The 22,926-nt window shown below is 44.1% G+C and overlaps 1 protein-coding gene across 13 annotated transcripts in view; it reads right to left on the reverse strand.

The window, feature by feature from the left end:
* szt2 (SZT2 subunit of KICSTOR complex) overlaps window positions 1-22,926 on the reverse strand; it is a 290,455-nt gene that overhangs the window by 230,884 nt on the left and 36,645 nt on the right. For all 13 annotated transcript variants that reach the window (XM_060919698.1, XM_060919695.1, XM_060919703.1 and 10 more), the window contains exons 8-15: window positions 22,702-22,912; window positions 11,053-11,223; window positions 10,107-10,338; window positions 9,532-9,661; window positions 5,871-6,016; window positions 4,233-4,385; window positions 2,638-2,752; window positions 2,138-2,343 (exon numbers count right to left, since the gene is read on the reverse strand). In XM_060919698.1, coding sequence (XP_060775681.1) covers window positions 2,138-2,343; window positions 2,638-2,752; window positions 4,233-4,385; window positions 5,871-6,016; window positions 9,532-9,661; window positions 10,107-10,338; window positions 11,053-11,223; window positions 22,702-22,912 — 1,364 coding nt within the window. The remainder of the gene's footprint in view (window positions 1-2,137; window positions 2,344-2,637; window positions 2,753-4,232; window positions 4,386-5,870; window positions 6,017-9,531; window positions 9,662-10,106; window positions 10,339-11,052; window positions 11,224-22,701; window positions 22,913-22,926) is intronic.

Raw genomic sequence — 22,926 nt, forward strand, 5'->3', positions numbered from 1 at the left:
GATAACAGTGGGCAGATAATGAGCTTGTGCCCACTGTAACCTCAGATTCCTTGGCTGAGAGGAGTGGAAGCCAACGCTGTTGTAGCCCGTCTACCTCAAGGTTCAATGTGGTGTTCATTCCGAGATGCTCTTCTGCTCACCATGGTTCTCAAGAATGACTGAGTTAATATCGTGTTCCTATCAACTCCAAGGAGCCTGGCCAATGACTTCTCAATCTGTGTAAACTCCATAAACTGTTGTCAGTGAAAATCCCATGAGATCACAGTAGGTCCTGAAATACTGACACCAGACCATCTAGCACTATACACGCCATGCGAGTTTAACTAAGCTACGGAGATCACTCTCAGCTAGGTGTGAAAACACAGCAAATATTATACATACAGGCCACTTTTTCCATGGAATAAAAACATTTATTTTTTCGCGGTCCGGTTTCCATCAAATCCTGCGCTCTGATTGGCTGGCGAGCGGGTCTGTATCCTATGGTACGGACCCCAGTTACAGACCCCAGTTACCGATCTCTGGCGACTCGCTCGTTCACAACAAACATAGTAGCATTTTTTGTCAACATTTATTTTCGCATTTCTCAGGAGAATAGCATTAATTTTACAGCATGGATAGCGATAACGACAGCGTTCACAGCGAAAGCGAGTTTTACTACCCTGAGGAAGAAGAAATAAAATAAAACATTTCAGGAGAAAGCTAAAAACCTGTAACTTGCTAACGCCGAGCAAAAACATGGCTGAATCCTGAATGACTCCTATTTGTATAAATAGGGGACTACATAGGCAGCAAAATGTAGTTTTTTTCCCTGCCATGGAAGTGCACTTGTATACCGAGGAGGAAGCAATTTGCATTACAGCCGTGAATGAGGATTCAAAATGGCAGCTCGGCTCGGTTTTCCCTTTCGGGCGCTCTCGTTTTCTGTTCGAATTTGGTAAAAGAAAAAAATAAATATATTATTTACCAGCTTAAGGTCGGTCCGTATGGTGAAATACCGTGACCTCGGCCCAGAGGGCCTCGGTCAGTACTTTCAAGACCTCGGTCACAGTATTTCACGATATGGACCTCCCAGCTGGTAAATAACGTGTATTCTATTCCCTTCTAGCAGGTTTATTTATAGCATGCAACACTGTTATCATATCGCTTATCCTCCATGTATTACGCCACTCTACCCAATGGAGGATGAGCGTGCAATATTGTAACAATATTGCACGCCGTTAAGACAACACAACACCACAGCTCATGCGAATATCTAGTGATAAAAGTTTTCTGCTGCACATGCACACAACCATTTCTTTGCCCGCTGGGAAAGAGAGAGAAAGAGAAGACGAGGTTAATTCAGTGCTACTGCTAGACTTAGCAATGCTATAATTAAGCACTAAATACATAAACTGAAAACTGAAACTAAAGACGTGCTGAACACCTGAAAGGCTACCAAAACTTCATTATATATTCTTCACGCGTGTTCACAAGAGAAAAACATACCAACGGACATTGAAAAACTGGAAAAGAGACACGTTGGAGACATGAAACTTCCACGCTAGTGAGGGAGTGACAGTTTTAAAAACAAACATGGCTGCGAGGTTTGCTTCGTTAAAAACAGAAGATTTTGAGAGAATTTTGAAAGAGAAAGATGTGTTGAACGCCCAAAGGGAACATGTACGTATAATGCTTATGTATGTATAATAATAATAATAATAATAAAAAAAAACATTCGGCTTGACTGCGCTAGCACTGGCCTGCGTGAACACTACACCTGCTGGGAGGTAACTAGAATGCCACACTAAAAGCATCGAGTCATGGGTAAGCTCGCACTGGTTTCAAGAATGCTGATATGAAGAGTGTGTATGTATAATAATAATAATAATAATAATAATAATAATAATAATAATATAAAACTGGCTGGCTTTTTTTTTGTGGTACATCAGATATATTCCATTCAGCTAGCATGATACTGAACTCGTCTCCAACTCGTTCAATATCACGCGAGCTGAATAGAATATATCTGACATACCACTCAAAGCCAGCCAATATTATTTAAACATTGATTCAATTTACTTTTGACTGCTATTCATAGTCATTTTTGAAAGCTTCATCATTCTACTTTATAGAATACTGTGACGGGTCTCCTGCAGACCTGATCAGTAGTTTTTCCAGAGGTTTGTTGAAGATGACCACACATGGCCGGTCGGACAGAGCAGGCTTTGGTGCTGGGAGAGGCGGGGACTTGGAAGGAGATGCGTTACCCAGATTCTTCCGCTTGGTTTTTGGCGTGGCTTCTTTATTTTGCACCCGGTGGGGGAAACGAAGCTTGAGAATCTGCTCTCGCAGCTCATCCACAATCTGCCAACAGAGTCATAGAGAGAACAGAGAACATGACTCTCTCTCTCTGAGCATATACCTTGCATAAATTATTTAGTTTGTACAATATTCTTATTAAAATCATTCTTCTAGTTCCTGGGGCCTTAAGATCTAGAATCAGAGAGAAAATGGTAAAGCAAATGCTTTTATAGAGACTTTCCTCAGAAAGAAAAATCTGATATGGGAAAAAAAAAAAAAAGTTAAAAGGTCTGATGTCAGACACTGTTCTTCTGTCGGGATTTAATCGTGACTTTAGAATGTGTGCTTTAAATGTACCTTGTTCCTGGTGTGGGCAGGAGTTCCTATGGGAAAGCCCAAACGAAGCACCATGCATGGAGCTTTGGAGATGAGACGCACCAAATAGAAGGAGATGGGGACGTGAGCAGCACCACTGTTAGGTTTAAAACAAATAAATAAGTCCAAGAGTTCAAGAATATTGGTACTTCATTTATCATTTTGTCAAAGGGTTTATTTGACAGTATACATTAGATGCTTATATTTATTCTAATTTAAAACACACTGCGCAGCCAAAAAAAAAAAGTTACACACTAATATTTCATTGGACCACTTTTAGCATTGATCACGGTGTGCATTTGCCGTGGTGCCATTTCAGCAACTTTACATCACATTACATTCTTATTAAAATCATTCTTCTAGTTCCTGGAGCCTTAAGATCTAGAATCGGAGAGAAAATGGTACCACGGAAATGGAAGCAGAAAATGTTTGCTGAAATGGTACCACGGCAAATGCACACCGTAATCAATGCTAAAGGTAGTCCAATGAAATATTAGCATGCAACTTTTTTTTTTGGGCTGCGCAGTGTGTTTAAATTAGAATAAATATAAGCATCTAATGTGTACGGTCAAATAAACCTTTTAACAAAATGATCACAACTATTTCCATCCAGAGTTGCATTAATTTTTGGCCAAGATCTTGTCTTGACAGTGGGAGCGTTGACACACACTGAAGTCTTCTCCAGCACGTCCCAAAGACTTACAACAGGGTTAAGGTCAGGACTCTGTGGTGGCCAGTTCATGTATGAAAAGGATTCTTCATGCTCCCTGAACCACTCTTACAATTTGAGCCCTAATTTCATGCTTGTGGCATCAGAGAAGAGAAAAAATATATATATAATAATCCATTGATGGATATTATGATCCAATCAGACAGTCAGCTAACTTCATTTTACAGCCACAAAATGTTACTGAGCCTCGACCTGACCAACTGAAGCAACCCCAGATCATAACACTGCCTCTGCTTCATGAACTTCCCTTCTAACTCGGACACACCCATCGCTCTAGAACAGGGTAAATCTGGATTCATCAGACCACATGACTTTTTCCCATTGCTCCAGAGTCCAATCTTTATGCTCCCGAGCAAACTGAAGGCTTTTCTTCTGATTAGCCTCAATAACAAGGGGTGTTCTTCTGGCTACAGCTGTTTAGTCCCAATCCTGCGAGTTCTCGTTACACTGCACATGTGGAAATGCTCTTAATGTACTTTCATTATTCAACATAGCCCTGAGTTCTACTGTGGATTTTTCATGATTCGACTTCCCCAAGGTGTTAAGTGATCTCCGATCACGGTCAATCAAGATTTTTTTTTTCTCCCGACCACATTTCTTCTGTCAAGCCGACGGTACACGACTACCCTTCCAAGTTTTAATAACGTGTTGGACAGTTCCTAACTCAATTCCAGTAATTTCAGAAACGTATATAATTATAATTTGTTATTCAGACAAAATCTGATCAATTCCGGGAGGGCTGAATACTTGTACAAGCCACTGTGTATATACACATGGAGCCAGACATGAATAGGACTATTTCTACTTAAAAGCTGATAAATATCTCGTTGAGGATTGAAGCCTGTACCTGTAGAGGAGTTTGACGTAGGAGTAGCCCTCCACCAGGACGAAGCTGCTCCAATCCCTCAGCAGCAAGGTGAGGGCTGAGTGGGCTATACGGCACTGGATGGTGCTGAACCTGCCGTTACTCCCTGCGCTGTGGACGTGTTTTGGAACGGGACTGTAGAACAGATGTGGGACAAATATAGCGTTAATATTCTACTCCATTCAGTTCAGTTGTTTTTTTAGGCTACTATGTACTGTATTTATTAAAGCTGTACTGCCTTTCAGATTTTTCAAGTGTAGGTCATAAAAAGCATTTCTGACACCTAATTATTTCTGTTTAGTGGACCGAAAGCTACTGAATTTGAATCTCAGACTTCCAATATTATTAGGTTTGTTTTTTTTAATAGAACAATTAATGAATTTAGGGCCATGTGGCCCTAAATGCTCTGTTTTTTTTTTCCTGCCTCACCATGACCCAATTCAAGATACTACATCATGCATCACGTGGTGAGCTTTCCCCGTTCGCACAAGGCATTGTGGGATACAAATTTGAAACAGGAGAGAAAAATGGAGGACGTGAGAGTGCAAATGAAACGTGAAAGACTGACTACAGTAATGGAAAAAGAGAAGAAAAGACGTCATGTTGTGAAGGAAAGGAAACGCAGGACCAAACTAATAAATAAATATTGGTGGTCAGCGAGCACCTCGGTGTGGTCAGCTGTTCGTTTCGAGACAGAATGATGTAACTGTCAGTGCACGGTCAAAGGTAAACCTGTAGATGGCAGTAATGCAACACTGGATACCAGCTGCTGTAAAACCCAAAAGAAGAAGAAGAAGAAGAAGCAGGTAAACCTGCACATGTGCACACGGACTTCCTCTGTCTGCACAAAGTGAGTGATTTCATGCACATTATTTGCTCGGGAATCTCTTCAAATTAAATAACTTCCCAGCCACAGAATGGCCTGGTTTTGGTTTTTTTTTTTCTTCTTTTTTTTTTTTTTTGAGATATTACAGAAATAAACATATAATCACATTTATCAAAATTCAGAGGGAACTAAAATTTCACCGATTTTATGGAATCGAAAGGCCGTCTAGCTTTAACGTTTAGTATGTTTTCAAGTTATTCTTCCTGTTTACGTTTTTTTTATTATTATTACCACAGCCTGAGAGAGTGGGACATAAGATATATTTAGTAAATAAAAAAAAAAAAAAAAAAAAAGTGGGCGGCACGGTGGTGTAGTGGTTAGCGCTGTCACCTCACAGCAAGAAGGTCTGGGTTCGAGCCCCGTGGCCGGCGAGGGCCTTTCTGTGCGGAGTTTGCATGTTCTCCCCGTGTCCGCGTGGGTTTCCTCCGGGTGCTCCGGTTTCCCCCACAGTCCAAAGACATGCAGGTTAGGTTAACTGGTGACTCTAAATTGAGTGTAGGTGTGAATGTGAGTGTGAATGGTTGTCTGTGTCTATGTGTCAGCCCTGTGATGACCTGGCGACTTGTCCAGGGTGTACCCCGCCTTTCACCCGTAGTCAGCTGGGATAGGCTCCAGCTTGCCTGCGACCCTGTAGAACAGGATAAAGCGGCTAGAGATAATGAGATGAGATAAAAAAAGTGTTTGTATAAATGTCACCAATCCAGGATCTGGCTGCTCTGTGTTTTTTAACTCACACATCGTGCTCCAGGATGATGGCGATACGGTGCATGTGTAACCAGCGCTGCCAGAAATTGGCGTCCATGGACAGGATGGGCTTCCAGTAGGAGGCAAACTGCGAATGGCTGGAGTCTTTTGAGCCACTGTGTTGTAATGAGAGGACCTGAAAGAGAGCAGACTTGTGTTAAAATAGGGATACTTCCTTTACAACGCTTCGCCACACTAAGGTCATGTTTAAACGGACCCCTAAATCATAACCCCTCATAGGATTCCCCCCCCCCCAGAACAAAAAACATTTTTTTGGAGTCCAGTGGAGTGCCGATTTTAAAAATGGTGACACATACTGACTTGTGCAAAAATTAAAATTATGGATATGTCTTCTTGTTGAATGTTTTGAGGTTTAAAAGTGCTTCCTTAAGTCAGCAAATAATTAAAAGTTCCAACAAATCTAGTTCAAATCACCTCAGTGATCCGGCTGCGTTATTGTTCACGAAATTCCGGGGAAGCCGAGTACAGCAGGTGTGTGTGGAAAAATAACCACGTCGTAATATCTAATAATAGATTATTAAACTCTGAATTCATTGAAATGGCAATCAAACACCTCAATAAAATAAAGATCTGCGGTGAATCTTCATTTCATTCAGACATTTATTGTATTTTTCTTTTGTATGATACACAATATCGTAAAATACTTTGGAGGAACTTTCCGACAGTGCTGAACTAGCTGATGGTTTGTTTTCACTCACAACGTGATCGTCACCCATCTCATGTCCAACCTGTTTTGGGATTTTTGTTTTTGGTTTCATTTCTTTAAATTAATTTATCCTTCAAGTTTTACTGGATTAATCAAGATTTAACTTTATTTCCTCCAGAAGCTTTGGATTTGAGCGAGTCGAACTCTTAAAACTGCACATCAGGTAATGGGTTAGAACACATGCACCATAATGAGGCATTGGATAGTTTGTTTATTGTTAGAGTTTTACTGAAAAAATTATAAAATCATTAAAGGAACAGTCCACCGTACTTCCATAATGAAATCTGCTCTTATCTGAATTGAGACGAGCTGCTCCGTACCTCTCCGAGCTTTGCGCGACCTCCCAGTCAGACGCAGTCAGACGCGCTGTCACTCCTGTTAGCAATGTAGCTAGGCTCAGCATGGCCAACGGTATTTTTTGGGGCTGTAGTTAGATGCGACCAAACTCTTCCGCGTTTTTCCTGTTTACATAGGTTTATATGACCAGTGATATGAAACAAGTTCAGTTACACAAATTGAAACGTAGCGATTTTCTATGCTATGGAAAGTCCGCACTATAATGACAGGCGTACTAACACCTTCTGCGCGCTTCGGCAGCGCATTGATATCTGAGCTCCGTATCAATGCGCTGCCGAAGCGCGCAGAAGGTGTTAGTACGCCTGTCATTATAGTGCGCACTTTCCATAGCATAGAAAATCGCTACGTTTCAATTTGTGTAACTGAACTTGTTTCATATCACTGCTCATATAAACCTATGTAAACAGGAAAAACGCGGAAGAGTTTGGTCGCATCTAACTACAGCCCCAAAAATACCATTGGCCATGCTGAGCCTAGCTACATTGCTAACAGGAGTGACAGCGCGTCTGACTGCGTCTGACTGACTGGGAGGTCGCGCAAAGCTCGGAGAGGTATGGAGCAGCTCGTCTCAATTCAGATAAGAGCATATTTCATTATGGAAGTACGGTGGACTGTTCCTTTAAAGGATAATAATCATAACTATATTTGCTTTTTGAGAAACTTTTTAAAAATCACTTTCCTTTCACTGAACTAGTAAATACATAGTAATAATAAAAAGGTTATGGTCAGGACAAGTGAAAAATCTTGCTGCTTGTCCGACTGGAATAAAAAGTTCATGTTGAGCCCTGCAATAAACCTCAAACCCTCAGCAGTACCCTAAAGGCTGACCTTAATAAGGTTACTTTCCACAGACACAGTGCTGGTGTTGGTTCAGGCAACCAGAGAACCTTTTTAAAAGAAGCCAACTTTCCGCTGGTTTAAGAGCTAATGTATTAGGTAACCAAATTTGAGATTTCCTTCATGAACAGTGTAAAGACAACAGAGGAAGATTCTGTTGAGGCGGCACGGTGGTGTAGTGGTTAGCGCTGTCGCCTCCCAGCAAGAAGGTCTGGGTTCGAGCCCAGTGGCCGGCGAGGGCCTTTCTGTGCGGAGTTTGCATGTTCTCCCCGTGTCCGCGTGGGTTTCCTCCGGGTGCTCCGGTTTCCCCCACAGTCCAAAGACATGCAGGTTAGGTTAACTGGTGACTCTAAATTGACCGTAGGTGTGAATGTGAGTGTGAATGGTTGTCTGTGTCTATGTGTCAGCCCTGTGATGACCTGGCGACTTGTCCAGGGTGTACCCCGCCTTTTGCCCGTAGTCAGCTGGGATAGGCTCCAGCTCGCCCGCGACCCTGCACAGGCTAAGCGGCTACAGATAACGGATGGACGGATTTTGTTGACTTCAGGTCAGACACACTATAAAAGATGTCCTCACTGTTAGAGACAACAACTGTTTACAAATTGGCAATAAATTGATTGGCCTTTCACTGTTGTGCTGTTATTTTTTTTCCAACCTTACATTTCAAATCTCCCTGTCCTGCCCACACCTTTCTTTTATTTATTTATTTTCTTTCCAAACTGATTTTGTGGCCCAAGAACTGGTTATTTTGAGGTGAACCGAACTCCCAACTGCTCCCCGGGTGCTGTTAGCATGGCTGCCCACTGCTCTGGGTGTGGGTGTGTGTGTGTGTGTGTGTGTGTGTGTGTGTGTGTGTGTGTGCTCACTGCTTCAGATGGGCTAAATGCAGAGAGGAATTTCACAAGTGTGTGATGAATGAAGTTCTGCTTTCTTTCTTAAAATGTGTGAAAAGGTTCAAGATTTAGCCCCAGCAACTCAGGCACGTTGTAAATCCACTCTGAAGTGTCTAAAGGTGATGATACAGGGGGCAACTTTTTGGGCAATGTTGCCGAGCAATGTTGCTGGCAACGGGCAACTAGGTGAGACACAGGGCAACTTTTCAGGGCAACTAACAATGGGCAACGGCAGTTTACAGTTAGCTATATAAAAAAAATAAAAAAATAATAAAAAAATCGATGTCTTAATTTTTGCTGTGACCATTTAATCAAGCTGTCTGTTGTTTTTTAGAGCTTTGGTGAGGTAAATTCCTCCATATAGAATATTAAAATAACAACTTACTGGCGTAAAAACAGATGAGGAGTCTCTCCATCTCTTCACTCCACTGACACTGAGCGGCCGCCATATTTGTTTGAAATTTCTGATCCGAACCTCACCGGAGGTCACATGACTCGATACTCGCGTTCTGATTGGCTTATCTCAAAAAGTTGCCAGAGATTATCAAAACCATTCAGAAAGAAGCAATGTTGCCCAATCTCAATAGAAAAGAGTCAAAACGCAATTGCCCAGCAACATTGCTCAGCAACATTGCCCAAAAAGTTGCCCCGTGTATCACATCACCTTAACAGTTGTGAGTCAAACTGACTGGACTCGTGTTTGACTCGAGGCGGTTTCTCAAGTCAAAGAGCTACTGAACTGAATGGTGACCGCACATGACATGCTGCAACAGAGATGACATGACACCATGACAGGTGGATGATAAGTGGTGAAATCAGAGAGATGATTGCTCTTACTGGTGTGGTGGATCCAGGTGGGATGTAGAAGAGAGGCATGCCGTTTTTAGTGCTTTCAGGAATCGTGTAGTGTTCTGGGATGGAGTTAAAGGACTGCAGATGAACCAGCATTTGGTCCGTTTGGTTAATGCTGCAAGTGAAAACAGACGCTGAAGATCAGAAAAGAAAAATGCAGCATCTTCGCGTCCAAAAGTCTAAATCAAATCCCAGGAATACATTTATAACAAAGCAACACCTACTCATTTTTACGACAAAGTAAAACTTATGTTCAAGCGTTTTTCTGTGTATCCGTTTCTGATACAAGTCCAGTAAAATGCAGGTTTTATTCAGAGAGGTTTCAGTTATGTTTGAGGATTTCTCCAACAGCTAATGACTCTCAATTTTGGTTTTTAAACACGCTTAAATAAAAAACAAAATCACTAGAATCACATTTTGTATTCATGTTTTATAACTGAATAAAACCATATAGAGAAATGTTTCTTTTATAAAACAAACCCACACAAATCAGCCAGGCAGCATTTCAGGTTGTTCTTGTGCATTTATATCTTGTTGCAGTGTGTGTGTGTGTGTAATACCCATGCAGCGTGTTCCAGAAGCGGCGGATGACGGCAGTGCGGTACGGGCTGGTGATGGGTTTGCGTAGCGTGCAGCTGAGATCATGTAGGATGTCATAGCTTCCTTCCATAGTCACTTCCATCCACGTGCTGCGCTCAGCAGGAAGGAGCGGCCATGACGCTACGGCCATGTACTCAACACGCATGTTGTGCTTCCACAGCAACACCAACTTCACCTCCAACTGTGTGCCTCCTAAAGAGAGAAGGTTGGTGCGAGGTGGAGAGTGAGCATGTCGTACCAGCAACCTTACCCATGAACCAATATATTCTGCTGATCTCACAGATTCATTTATTTCTTTTTCTTAACATTAAGGTCTTACTGGATTGTTGGAACAAAACACAAAATTCAAATTTGATACTATTTCGATATGGTGATGCCTTAATACAGCAAAAATAAGCATTGCTTGAACGGCCTTAAGCTTCCATTTTCAATTGGTTAAAACATTCAAAAGTCCAATAACTGAAAATTAATAATGATGCAATGTTTTGTGTGATCCATTCAGACTCTTCACAGCATGTTATGAAACAAAAGCTGTGCATTCGAATGTAACAAAATTTAACACAGCTAACTAAACATTAGCTCAGGGTTGCCAGGTCTCAGTAAAAAGGTCCCAAAAGACCTGAAACTGTTCCAATTTGGCAACCCTGTTGTGACTCTTTTTCAAACGAGTGTGAGCTTGATTAATGTTAAATAAATACTATTTTATGATGAAAAGCCTACTTTATTTTGCAGCATGTTAAATTCATTGTCGGAATCGAGAACCTCATATTGAGTGCTACAATATGCTGCATGGTTAAATCCCTAATATTTTGTCATCAGTACAACCACGAAAGCCATACTGAAGTGAGAGAAACAATCATTAAAAGAGAGAAAAAAAAAAAAAGAAGAAATTGCAAGTGTATTTACCCTTAGTGAAGCTGATGTCACGGATGGTGTAGCCCTCCCGCAGCCTAACTGATAACACACTGATCAGATCTGCATGCACCTCTTTCTCCGTGTGCTTCTTCCTGCGCAGCCCCAGAGCTGGATTCCCGCTCACTGATATGAGGTGCTCGTTAAATAGCCTGTGCTGGGAGACTACACACACATGCGCACAATTTTTTAAGCCACAAATTTTTCACATCTGAAGACCTGAATATTAACCAGTTCATGTTTATGGGACTGCAGGAGTGAGTGCGACTGATCAAAACTGTCCGTGGGTGGGGACAGATCAGGAATCTTTGAAGAGCAGTCAGTGACGGGGAATATTCTAAAAGAAAAAAAAAAAAACCAACTAGAACTGTGAGTAAACTCACTATAGAATACCCCCTGCTTACGAGCCTGTCATCATATAACGCCACATGTAAGGGAATGAGTTACCACCCCTTTGAAACATCAAACCAGGATTATTTTCCTTCATGCACATCTTCAGGTGGTATACTGCAACTGTGCAAAGTTGCATCAAACTCCATCACACCGTTTAGGAGGAGTTGCACTTACAAGACACATGGACAGACAGACAGGGCGAGTCCTTTATGCCCCCCCCCAAAAAAAATATTTACAAGACACATGGACAGACGGACAGGGTGAGTCCTATAGGCCCCCCAAAGAATATTTACAAGACACAGACAGACGGACAGACAGGATGATTCCTATATATCCCCCCCCCAAAAAAAAATATTCACAAGACGCATGGACAGACGGACAGGGTGAGTCCTATATGCCCCCCCAAAAAAATATTTACAAGACACATGGACAGACAGGGTGATTCCTATATATCCCCCCCAAAAAAAAAAAATATTTACAAGATACATGGACAGACAGGGTGATTCCTATATTACCCCCCCCAAAAAAAAAAAAAAAATTTACAAGACACATGGACAAGACAGACAGACAGGGTGATTCCTATATCCCCCCCCAAAAAAAAATATTCACAAGACACATGGACAGACGGACAGGGTGAGTCCTATATGCCCCCCCAAAAAAATATTTACAAGACACATGGACAGACGGACAGGGTGAGTCCTATAGGCCCCCCAAAGAATATTTACAAGACACAGACAGACGGACAGACAGGATGATTCCTATATATCCCCCCCCCCAAAAAAAAATATTCACAAGACGCATGGACAGACGGACAGGGTGAGTCCTATATGCCCCCCCAAAAAAATATTTACAAGACACATGGACAGACAGGGTGATTCCTATATATCCCCCCCAAAAAAAAAAAATATTTACAAGATACATGGACAGACAGGGTGATTCCTATATTACCCCCCCCAAAAAAAAAAAAAAAATTTACAAGACACATGGACAAGACAGACAGACAGGGTGATTCCTATATCCCCCCCCAAAAAAAAATATTCACAAGACACATGGACAGACGGACAGGGTGAGTCCTATATGCCCCCCCAAAAAATATTTACAAGACACATGGACAGACGGACAGGGTGAGTCCTATAGGCCCCCCAAAAAAATATTTACAAGACACAGACAGACGGACAGACAGGATGATTCCTATATACCCCCCCCCAAAAAAATATTCACAAGACGCATGGACAGACGGACAGGGTGAGTCCTATATGCCCCCCCAAAAAAATATTTACAAGACACATGGACAGACAGGGTGATTCCTATATATCCCCCCCAAAAAAAAAAAATATTTACAAGATACATGGACAGACAGGGTGATTCCTATATTACCCCCCCCAAAAAAAAAAAAAATTTTACAAGACACATGGACAAGACAGACAGACAGGGTGATTCCTATATCCCCCCCCCAAAAAAAAATATTCACAAGACACATGGACAGACGGACAGGGTGAGTCCTATATGCCCCCCCAAAAAAATATTTACAAGACACATGGACAGACGGACAGGGTGAGTCCTATATGCCCCCCCCCCCCAAAAAAAAATATTTACAAGACACATGGACAAGACAGACAGACAGGGTGATTCCTATATCCCCCCCAACATACTTACAAGACACATGTACAGGGTGTTCTATTTCCTTCACTCCAGACCGCCTGGGCGGGGCTGAAAGCACTAGTGGAAGGATCTTTGCATCCGCGCGTTTCGAGAGTCACATACAAAAGTTGTCATCTCATGACGTATGACGTGCCTGCCTATATAAGGCAACATCTCACGTCATTTGGCCTCTTCTTTTTTTTTGTGTTAGAATCGCATCTCTTCTATCAGAATTGTGTGTACGCCCTCAGTTAACTGTGGGAATACCTGCGACAATCTACAGTGCAGCTCGTGACTGAAGAGGACTTCAGTGGGACTCGACTCCACGCGAGCTGTTTGGTCGCTAAGGTAACTTGGTTAACATTATTTTGAGGTTGTTTATGTATCGATAGTCATTGAATCTTGGCTGCCAAGTTTTCAGGGACGGCTATTATATCGGTCTTGTTACAAACTGCTCGGTTGCCGGCAGGTTTGTCAGTGTTGAGTGAGTTAGCGAATTGGTTGCCAATAACGTTAACGTGTACTTACAACTTTACGTGAGCATCGGTTTTCTGGTTGCTAGTAAATCGTTGTCTGTAGCGGTAAAGTTGCACTTGCAAACTCACTAGCCTTGGTTGCCAGGCTAGCAAGCAGCGCTACACCTTGCTTCTTTTCTTAAAAATAAATAAATAAATAAATAATCGTGGGTGAGTAGACACTGAGATGGATTCAGTGAGGTGTTCCACTTGCCCCAACCTAATGGAGGTCCTGGATGCACATGATCGCTGCGCGGAGTGCCTTGGCTCATGTTCTCAGCCACCTGACCAAGAGGAAGTGATGTCTGTGGCTGCCTCAGACATCTTTTTCAATCAGCCTTCTTCCTCGGCGCAGCCACCAAGCGAAGTCCTGCCAGGTGTTGAGCCCCGTGATTCGGGCAGTGATGTTACCTCTGGGCGATCTGGGGAGTCTGCCTCAGTGGTGGGTTCGGTAGAGGCCACACTGAAGGCTTTACTTGCATGTTTGCAATTGGACACCCCAGCGCCTCCTACCGGATCTGAGAACATGTTCCTGCGCCGTGTTCAGCGCGCCTCTCTGGTAATTCCACAGTGTTGTGACTTTACTTCTGTGGTGGCCTCTGCCCTGGAGGCTGCTACGAAACCTGCCCATCCAGACCAGATGTCTCGCATGCTTGCGGCGATGCAGGACCCCGGTGCTGTTGGCTTGGGTAACATGCCAGTAGTCGAATCAAGCATTGCTTTGCTTATTGGGTTTCCCGATGAAGCACTTCGGGAGCAGGTGCGTTGCCCTAACACTGAGTGCCGCCGCACAGACGAGCTACTTTCTCGTGCTTACAACTCTACTGCCTTTCTTGGTAGGGTGTCTAACTCACTGGCACACATGCTTGTTATGCTGCACTCGACACTCAACACATCATTGGCAGACCCACTGGCGGCTGAGGTACTGGAACTTGCACTGCAGGCTATGGGTGTCATTGCCAACCAGTGTGGCACTACCTTGGGCACCTTGCTGCAAGCCCGTCGACAAGTGTGGCTGGCTCAATTGCCTCTGCCAGAAGTATGCAGGAACAACCTTAGGCACCTCCCACTGGCACCTGGACAGGTCTTTGGGCCAGCAGCACAAGAGGCCCTTGACAGACGTGTGTCTGTTACAGAGTCTCGCTCCCGTCATGTGGGCATAGCACCCACCTTCAGAGCTCCGCCAAACCCTTCTGTCTCATGCTTTAGGCATGTGGCCCCTAGAGCTGCACAAAGGTCTCCCCATCGACCCCAGCAGCAGGCCCCCAATCCCCCACCTCCCTCGGCCAGGCAGGGCGGCGCTCAGCCACATGTGAGTTTTCGCCCTTTTCGACAGACGGGTCCTCCCCGCCCCCCCATCCCTTCCGAAAAACGTAGACAGGACCACTGACAGGTCAGGGCCAGGAGTTTTTACAGGCAGCCAGCTAGCGAGTTGGCGCGAAATAACAACCAACCAATGGCTACTCACCACCCTTTCAGAAGGGTACCACCTGCAATTCCGCCGCCAGCCACCAATGCATTCGGGTGTGAGGCAGACAGTTATAACCAATCCAAGACAGGCAGAAGCCTTGTCGAGAGAAGTTCAGTTGTTACTACAAAAAGGAGCCATAAAGATGGTCGACCCCATTGTTCACCCAGGGGGTTTCTTTTCAGTTTATTTTCTCGTTCCAAAGAAAGATGGCGGGTTCAGGCCGATTTTAGATTTAAGAAGGTTAAACCATTTCTTGAAGGTGCTTCCTTTTCGAATGCTACGAACAACAGATGTACTGCAAGCGGTCACAAACCAGGACTGGTTTGTGACTGTAGATCTCGAGGACGCCTATTTTCACATACCCATTGCCACAGACCACAGGCGCTTCCTTTGTTTTTCGTTCATGGGAAAGATTTTTCAGTTCAGAGTTCTCCCCCTTTGGACTTTCTCTGGCGCCAAGGGTGTTCTCGAAATGCGTCCAAGTAACACTAGAACCCCTTCAGGAGGAGGGCATAAGAGTGCTCCTTTACTTGGATGACTGGCTTCCTTGTGCGGCATTGCCCGAACAGGCCAGGGAACATGCTCACCGGTTGCTACTACACATTACGGCTCTGGGGTTCAGGGTGAACCAGAGGAAGTGCAAACTGGTCCCAGTCCAGGCAACACGTTTCATCGGCCTTGCCCTGGATTCGAACACTATGCTGGCCAGTCCCACACCAGACAGAATAAGTTCAATTCTCACTGGAGTGAACCACCTTCGTGTCAAGGGGAACTCAGCATTACGTTTCTCTCCTTCAGCTGTTGGGGAAACTCTCAGTGGCCTCAGTAGTCATTCCTCTGGGTCTTCTGTGGCTAAGGGCTTTTCAGAGATGGCTTCTTCAACTGTGTCCAGTGCGAGACAGGCACATGAGGGTGAGAATAACACGCCGTTGCATGCTCATGCTAAGACCTTGGTCCCAGGCACACTTTCTCACTCGTGGAGTTCCACTTGGTCCCCCACCGGGACGGTGGGAGGTTATCCGGACAGATGCTTCCCTTATGGGTTGGGGTGGAGTCTGGCGTCGGCAAGGTGTGAACGGCACCTGGCCTGCTCCGTGGCGCACGTCCCACATCAACACATGAGTTGATGGCGGTGTTTCTGACATTGCGCCACTTTCAGGAAGTGCTACGGGGCAAACATCTATTGGTACATACAGACAATGTGGCAACTGTTTTCTATATCAATCATCAGGGGGGCACAAGGTCTGTAGCTGCGCTTCAGGTGGCTCACAGTCTCCTAGTATGGGCTCAGGACAACCTCCTTTCCAGAAGAGCATCTTGTTTACCTGGACGCCTAAACAGTGTGGCAGATGCTGTCACGCAGCAAGGTGTCTCAAGAGGATTGGAAACTGCATCCAGACACGGTGGAACAGATCTGGAAAACCTATGGGAGAGCAACTGTGGACCTGTTTGCGAGCAGTCAGACAACTCATTGTCCGACATGGTTTTCCCTGGGAAAAGAAACGGCAGCGTTGGGCCAGGATGCTCTGGCCCACGACTGGCCGAGGGCCATCCTTTATGCCTTTCCCCCTCTACCACTGTTGTGGAGGACTCTCTGCCGTGTGCATGATCACAGTCACCATGTGCTATTGATAGCTCCTCATTGGCCATCCAGGCCATGGTTCCAGCTCCTGCTGTGACTACTAGTGGGACCCCCTTGTCAGCTGCCCAGCAGACCCGACTTGCTGACGCAGATGGAGGACAGGATTCAACACCCATGTCCCAAATGCCTGAAGCTCTGGGTGTGGCCCTTGGGGCCCCGGGGCTACTACTGGAGTGTTCAGAAGGGACCAGGAACACTGTGGTGAACGCACGTGCAGAATCTACCTTACGCTTGTATGCAGGCAAGTGGAAGGTGTTCTGTGATTGGTGTGCAGAACGCAACATCGACCCCCTAAGCTGCTCTGTTCCACAGATTTTAGATTTCCTGCAGCACCTTTTAGAGCTTGGCAGGGCTGCATCTACACTTAAGGTGTATGTTGCAGCACTAACAGCCCACCGTTCAGAGGTTGGAGGTGTTTCCCTGGGGTCCCACCAGCTGGTGGTAGCCTTTTTGAGAGGGGCAGTTAGTCTTAATCCTCCTCATTTTGTGCGGAGTCCGTCATGGGATCCGAACACTGTGCTCAAATCCCGTTGCTTGCCTCCTTATGAGCCCCTGTCAGCAGCTGACATTAAGTGGCTATCTGTTAAAACGGCTTTTCTCCTTGCCATCACAACAGCCCGGCGTGTGAGTGAGCTACATGCCCTCTCAGTGAGTACTGTTTGTCTTCGTTGGGGCCCCATGTTTGACAGTGTTTCATTGTGGCCTAACCCAGTTTTCCTCTCAAAAGTCTTATCTCCCCAGTTTAGCAACCAGCCGATTTTGCTGACAGGACGGACTTGCGTGCAGAGCTGTGCCCTGTCAGGGCTCTGAGGTTTTATTTTGATAGGACGGCAGCCTTTCGTACGACAGACCAATTGTTTGTTTGTTTTGGTGGTGCTCCGAGAGGAAGGCCTCTGTCCAAGCAGCGGCTCTCCCGTTGGGTTGTGGAGGCAATCACCCATGCCTATGACTCTATGGGACATACTGTGCCCTCTCCTGTCCGCTGCCATTCGACGCGTGCTCAGGCAACATCATGGGCAGCTCTCCGGAGCGTACCACTCTCTGACACTTGTGCTGCTGCAACTTGGTCCAATACATGTACATTTGCCTGACAGGGCGATTCTTATACCCCTCCAAACTTACAAGACACATGGACCGACAGACAGACAGGGTGATTCCAATATACCCCCCCAAACTTGCAAGACACATGGACAGACAGACAGACAGACAGGGTGATTCCTATATGCCCCCCCAAAAAAAAATTTTTTTTACAAAACACATGGACAGACAAGGTGATTCCCATATACCCCCCCCAACTTACAAGGCACATGGACAGATGGACGGACAGGGTGATTCCTATATACCCCCCCAAACTTACAAAGCACATGGACAGACGGATGGACAGGGTGATTCCTATATGCGCCGCCGCACCCCCCAAAAAAAAAAAAAAATTTACAAAAACACATGGACAGACAGGGTGATCACCCCCCTCAACTTACAAGAAAATGGACAGACAGACGGACAGGGTGACTTCTATATACAGTGGTGCTTGAAAGTTTGTGAACCCTTTAGAATTTTCTATATTTCTGCATAAATATGACCTAAAACAACATCAGATTTTCACACAAGTCCTAAAAGTAGATAAAGAGAACCCAGTTAAACAAATGAGATAACTAAATATTATGCTTGGTCATTTATTTCTTGAGGAAAATGATCCAGTATTACATATTTGTGAGTGGCAAAAGTATGTGAACCTTTGCTTTCAGTATCTGGTGTGACCCCCTTGTGCAGCAATAACTGCAACTAAACACTTCTGGTAAACCGTTGATCAGTCCTGCACACAAACTTGGAGGAATTTTAGCCCATTCCTCCATACAGAACAGCTTCAACTCTGGGATGTTGGTGGGTTTCCTCACATGAACTGCTCGCTTTAGGTCCTTCCACAACATTTTGATTGGATTAAGGTCAGGACTTTGACTTGGCCATTCCAAAACATTCACTTTATTCTTCTTTAACCATTCTTTGGTAGAACAACATGTGTGCTTAGGGTCGTTGTCTTGCCGCATGACCCACCTTCTCTTGAGATTCAGTTCATGGACAGATGTCCTGACATTTTCCTTTAGAATTTGCTGGTATAATTCAGAATTCATTGTTCCATCAATGATGGCAAGCCATCCTGGCCCAGATGCAGCAAAACAGGCCCAAACCATGATACTACCACCACCATGTTTCACAGATGGGAAAAGGTTCTTATCCTGGAATGCAGTGTTTTCCTTTCTCCAAACAGAATGCTTCTCATTTAAACCAAAAAAGTTCCACTTTGGTCTCATCCGTCCACAAAACATTTTTCCAATAGCCTTCTGGCTCATCCACGTGATCTTTAGCAAACTGCAGATGAGCAGCAATGTTCTTTTTGGAGAGCAGTGGCTTTATCCTTGCAACCCTGCCATGCACACCATTGTTGTTCAGTGTTCTCCTGATGGTGGACTCATGAACATTAGCCAATGTGAGAGAGGCCTTCAGTTGCTTAGAAGTTACCCTGGGGTCCTTTGTGACCTCGCCAACTATTACACGCCTTGCTCTTGGAGTGATCTTTGTTGGTCGACCACTTCTGGGGAGGGTAACAATGGTTTTGAATTTCCTCCATTTGTACACAATGTGTCTGATTGTGGATTGGTGGAGTCCAAACTCTTTAGAGATGGTTTTGTAACCTTTTCCAGCCTGATAAGCATCAACAATGCTTTTTTTGGGGGTCCTCAGAAGTCTCCTTTGTTCATGCCATGATACACTTCAACAAACGTGTTGTGAAGATGAGACTTTGATAGATTCCTGTTCTTTAAATAAAACAGGGTGCCCACTCACACCTGATTGTCATCCCACTGATTGAAAACACCTGACACTAATTTCACCTTCAAATTAACTGCTAATCCTAGATGTTCACATACTTTTGCCACTCACAGATCTGTAATATTGGATCATTTTCCTCAATAAATAAATGACCAAGTATAATATTTTTGTCTCATTTCTTTAACTGCGTTCTCTTTATCTACTTTTAGGACTTGTGTGAAAATCTGATGTTGTTTTAGGTCATATTTATGCAGAAATATAGAAAATTCTAAAGGGTTCACAAACTTTCAAGCACCACTGAAATTTTGTTTGTGGGAGGTATTTTAAAAAAAACCTCCACACACTTTAAGAGGCTCTTCCAACACATCTATAATACTCAGTAAGAACACGTGCTCAAAAAATATATATAAGCATGAGAGGCAACATCTGCTTGTTTAGATAATTCAGACATCTAAATAAGATGGTGATCAGTCTTGTAAAAGTGATCAGACAACCACTGGGATGTAGAAAAAAAAATTCTCAGGAATTTCTCATGGTGGTAGGAAGTGAAAAACGCTGACATTACAGGTCCTATACCTTTTAATCAGAATGAAGAAAGGACCAAATTTGATCAACTTTACCCCAGTTCTCAAAATGCAAGTCATGCTGTCTGAAGAGGAGCTGGCAATGGGAACGATACAGAAATTGCTCGTGTTCATCACAGTCATTGTCTCATATCTGACCTGTTTCAACATATTTGAAAGTTGAAATAACTGCAGGATAGATATACATGTACTCTCACTTCCTGCTGTGTAGTTTCACATACTAGCTAAAACAGATGTTAAAAGAGCTCATCTCAAGCTGTGAGAAACAGAATGGTCGCACTTCTCCAAAACGGCCATATTTTTAGCATCAGCAACTTTACACAAACTAACAGGCACACAAGCTCTTGAGATCGTATTATGGGAATTGTGCTGTCGAAGTCAAAGTCCCTCCCGTGCCAGGACCTGGTCTTCCCAGGCAGCAGTGTTGTTTTTGGCAGCCATTTTTGATTTAGTTTTAGTCTTTTGGATGAAATGCTTATTAGTTTTAGTCACATTTTAGTCAATTCCATCCTTGATAGTTTTGGTCTAGTTTAAGTCAACGAAAACTAAAAGGGTTTTAGTCCAGTTTTAGTCAGTCATTCATTTTAGTCAAAAAAATAATTACTTTAAAACATTAAATTAGGCCAATACAGAAATAGGAATTTGTAATCGAGGTTGACAGGTTGTGCATAACATGCTCTCTACAGAAACGCTGTCTAGTGCGCATGCTCTCTACAGAAACGCTGTCTAGTGCGCATGCTCTCTACAGAAACGCTGTCTAGTGCAGACATCCTAAGTCTCACGGAAGTTCCGGGAGTCTCCCGCATATTGATAGTGGCTCCCTGATGCCCGCAAATTGGATAATATCTCCCGGAATCTAGAGCAAGTGAGCAAGAGCGTGCACGCGAAACATTGGCCAACTTTAGCATGAAGCTAGTGGTCCCATTCATTTTCGCCAGGTCACGGTGTTTTGGAAAACTTCATAGGAAATTCATCACAGATCGATTGTTGAGTGACATTAACCAAAGCTAGCAAACATATAAATGATCTGTTAAGGATCAACGTAACATTAACTTACCGTCGCAGAAATAGCAGCACAGTGAGCCTTTAGATGCCTCTTGAGGTTGGTCGTATTCTTGCCACGCAGTTTATAGCCACAGTGTGCACCTCTGTCTCCCACTACAAGGCATTCCGTTTTATTTTCTGCTGGATTATGTGTAAAGTGTGTCCATAAATCATCGCGTCTTTTCCACCCACCAAGCCCTTGTGCTGGCGTTGCCGCCGCCATGGTCCATTAACTGTGTGTGGCTGCCCCGGTGTGCACTGTGCCCGGTGGGCATGACCAAACAAGGACAGGATGCAGGTGCGTTGCTGATATTTTCGGCATTTGGGAGACAGGTTGCACGCGCCGTTGGAGGAAACGCCGTGCATTTTGATAGTCCTATAGCCAACCCACTAACATTTTCGTCTCGTCTCGTCAACGAAAACAACAGATACGTCTCGTCATATTTTCGTGATCAAAGAGTTATGTTTAGCTCGTCACTGTCTCGTTTTAGTCATGAAAAAAAGGTGCGTTAACGAAATCATTTCATCATCGTGAACAAAAACAACACTGCCAGGCAGTCACCCATCCCAGTACTAACCAGGCCCTTAAGGTGTATTGGGCGGCACCGATCTCCGTTTCTATCGCCCTCAGCCTGTCGCCTATTACATAGCTAGGGTTACAGTGGGGGTGGGTGGGCAGTCCTCCGGCAAACAAATTGTGCTGTACTTTCAACTAAAACATTCACTTGAACAGTAGATCTTGGAAAAATAAATAAGGGTAGGGGTAGATATTTGATTTTATAATAAAAGAACACCAAAAATGCCACAAAACTGGAATATGACAAAGGTGAATGAAATGAAAGTCTTCGTTGATGTGGTTGCACATGCAAGAGGAAGAATATCTATACTACTAAAGGAAGTCTCTGTCTGTTCGCCTGTGTAAACCGAAATGGCTGAACGCACATACTCCATACTTTGCACATGCATTGGGGACACGCCAGAAGGGCCAAAGACAACATTTTCGATTTTCCAAAACATGGGATTAGTGCTAATCCAGCACACTGTTCATTTCCCATAGGCTACATGTTCACACTAACACACAACTGCGGTGGCGAATCCCCTCCCCCACTCGCCTGACAGTTAGTGGAAGTCTCCTCGCCAGAGACTTCCGCTAGGGCCGAGCCTACGTCACTGAGGAGACGCGGGGAGCGATTTAGCCCCTGTGAAGAGCACCATTCAGAGGAAAATCAGGTTCACAGGCGAATAACTCCTAGTTTTTTCACAGGTTTCCAGACACTCATTAAAAGTTGGAATACTCACGGTAAATGAAATGGAGATCATGTAGAAAAATTATACATTTTTAATGATGCCCATTTGTGATAAACGATGCAAAATAAAAAATAATAATAATTATGTTTTTAATTTGGCTTACCCTCATATTACATTATCGTCATTTGAACGATTTCTAAATTCCCCAAATCCAGACAAATCCTGTTTGGGTTCAAACTCTTGCAGCTTCATGTCTTCAGCAGGCTGTGTGGTACTTACAGCAGTAGTAGTCTGGGTTGAAGGACTCATGTGTGCGGAGAAAAGAGTAGGTGAGGAAGGAGCGATGGTAAGAGTTCATCTCTTGCTCCACCTGCACTGGGTCAGGACACAAGGACAGGTACGAGCCAAAAGTTGCCATAGAGATGAACTTCATCAGCTCCACGTTTGGGACATAGCCAAAGCTGCAGTCATAAGAGTAAGCTCCGCCCACCTGAGGAACAACAA

This window comes from Neoarius graeffei, chromosome 4 (assembly GCF_027579695.1).
Source record: "Neoarius graeffei isolate fNeoGra1 chromosome 4, fNeoGra1.pri, whole genome shotgun sequence".
Classification (NCBI taxonomy): Eukaryota; Metazoa; Chordata; class Actinopteri; order Siluriformes; family Ariidae; genus Neoarius; species Neoarius graeffei.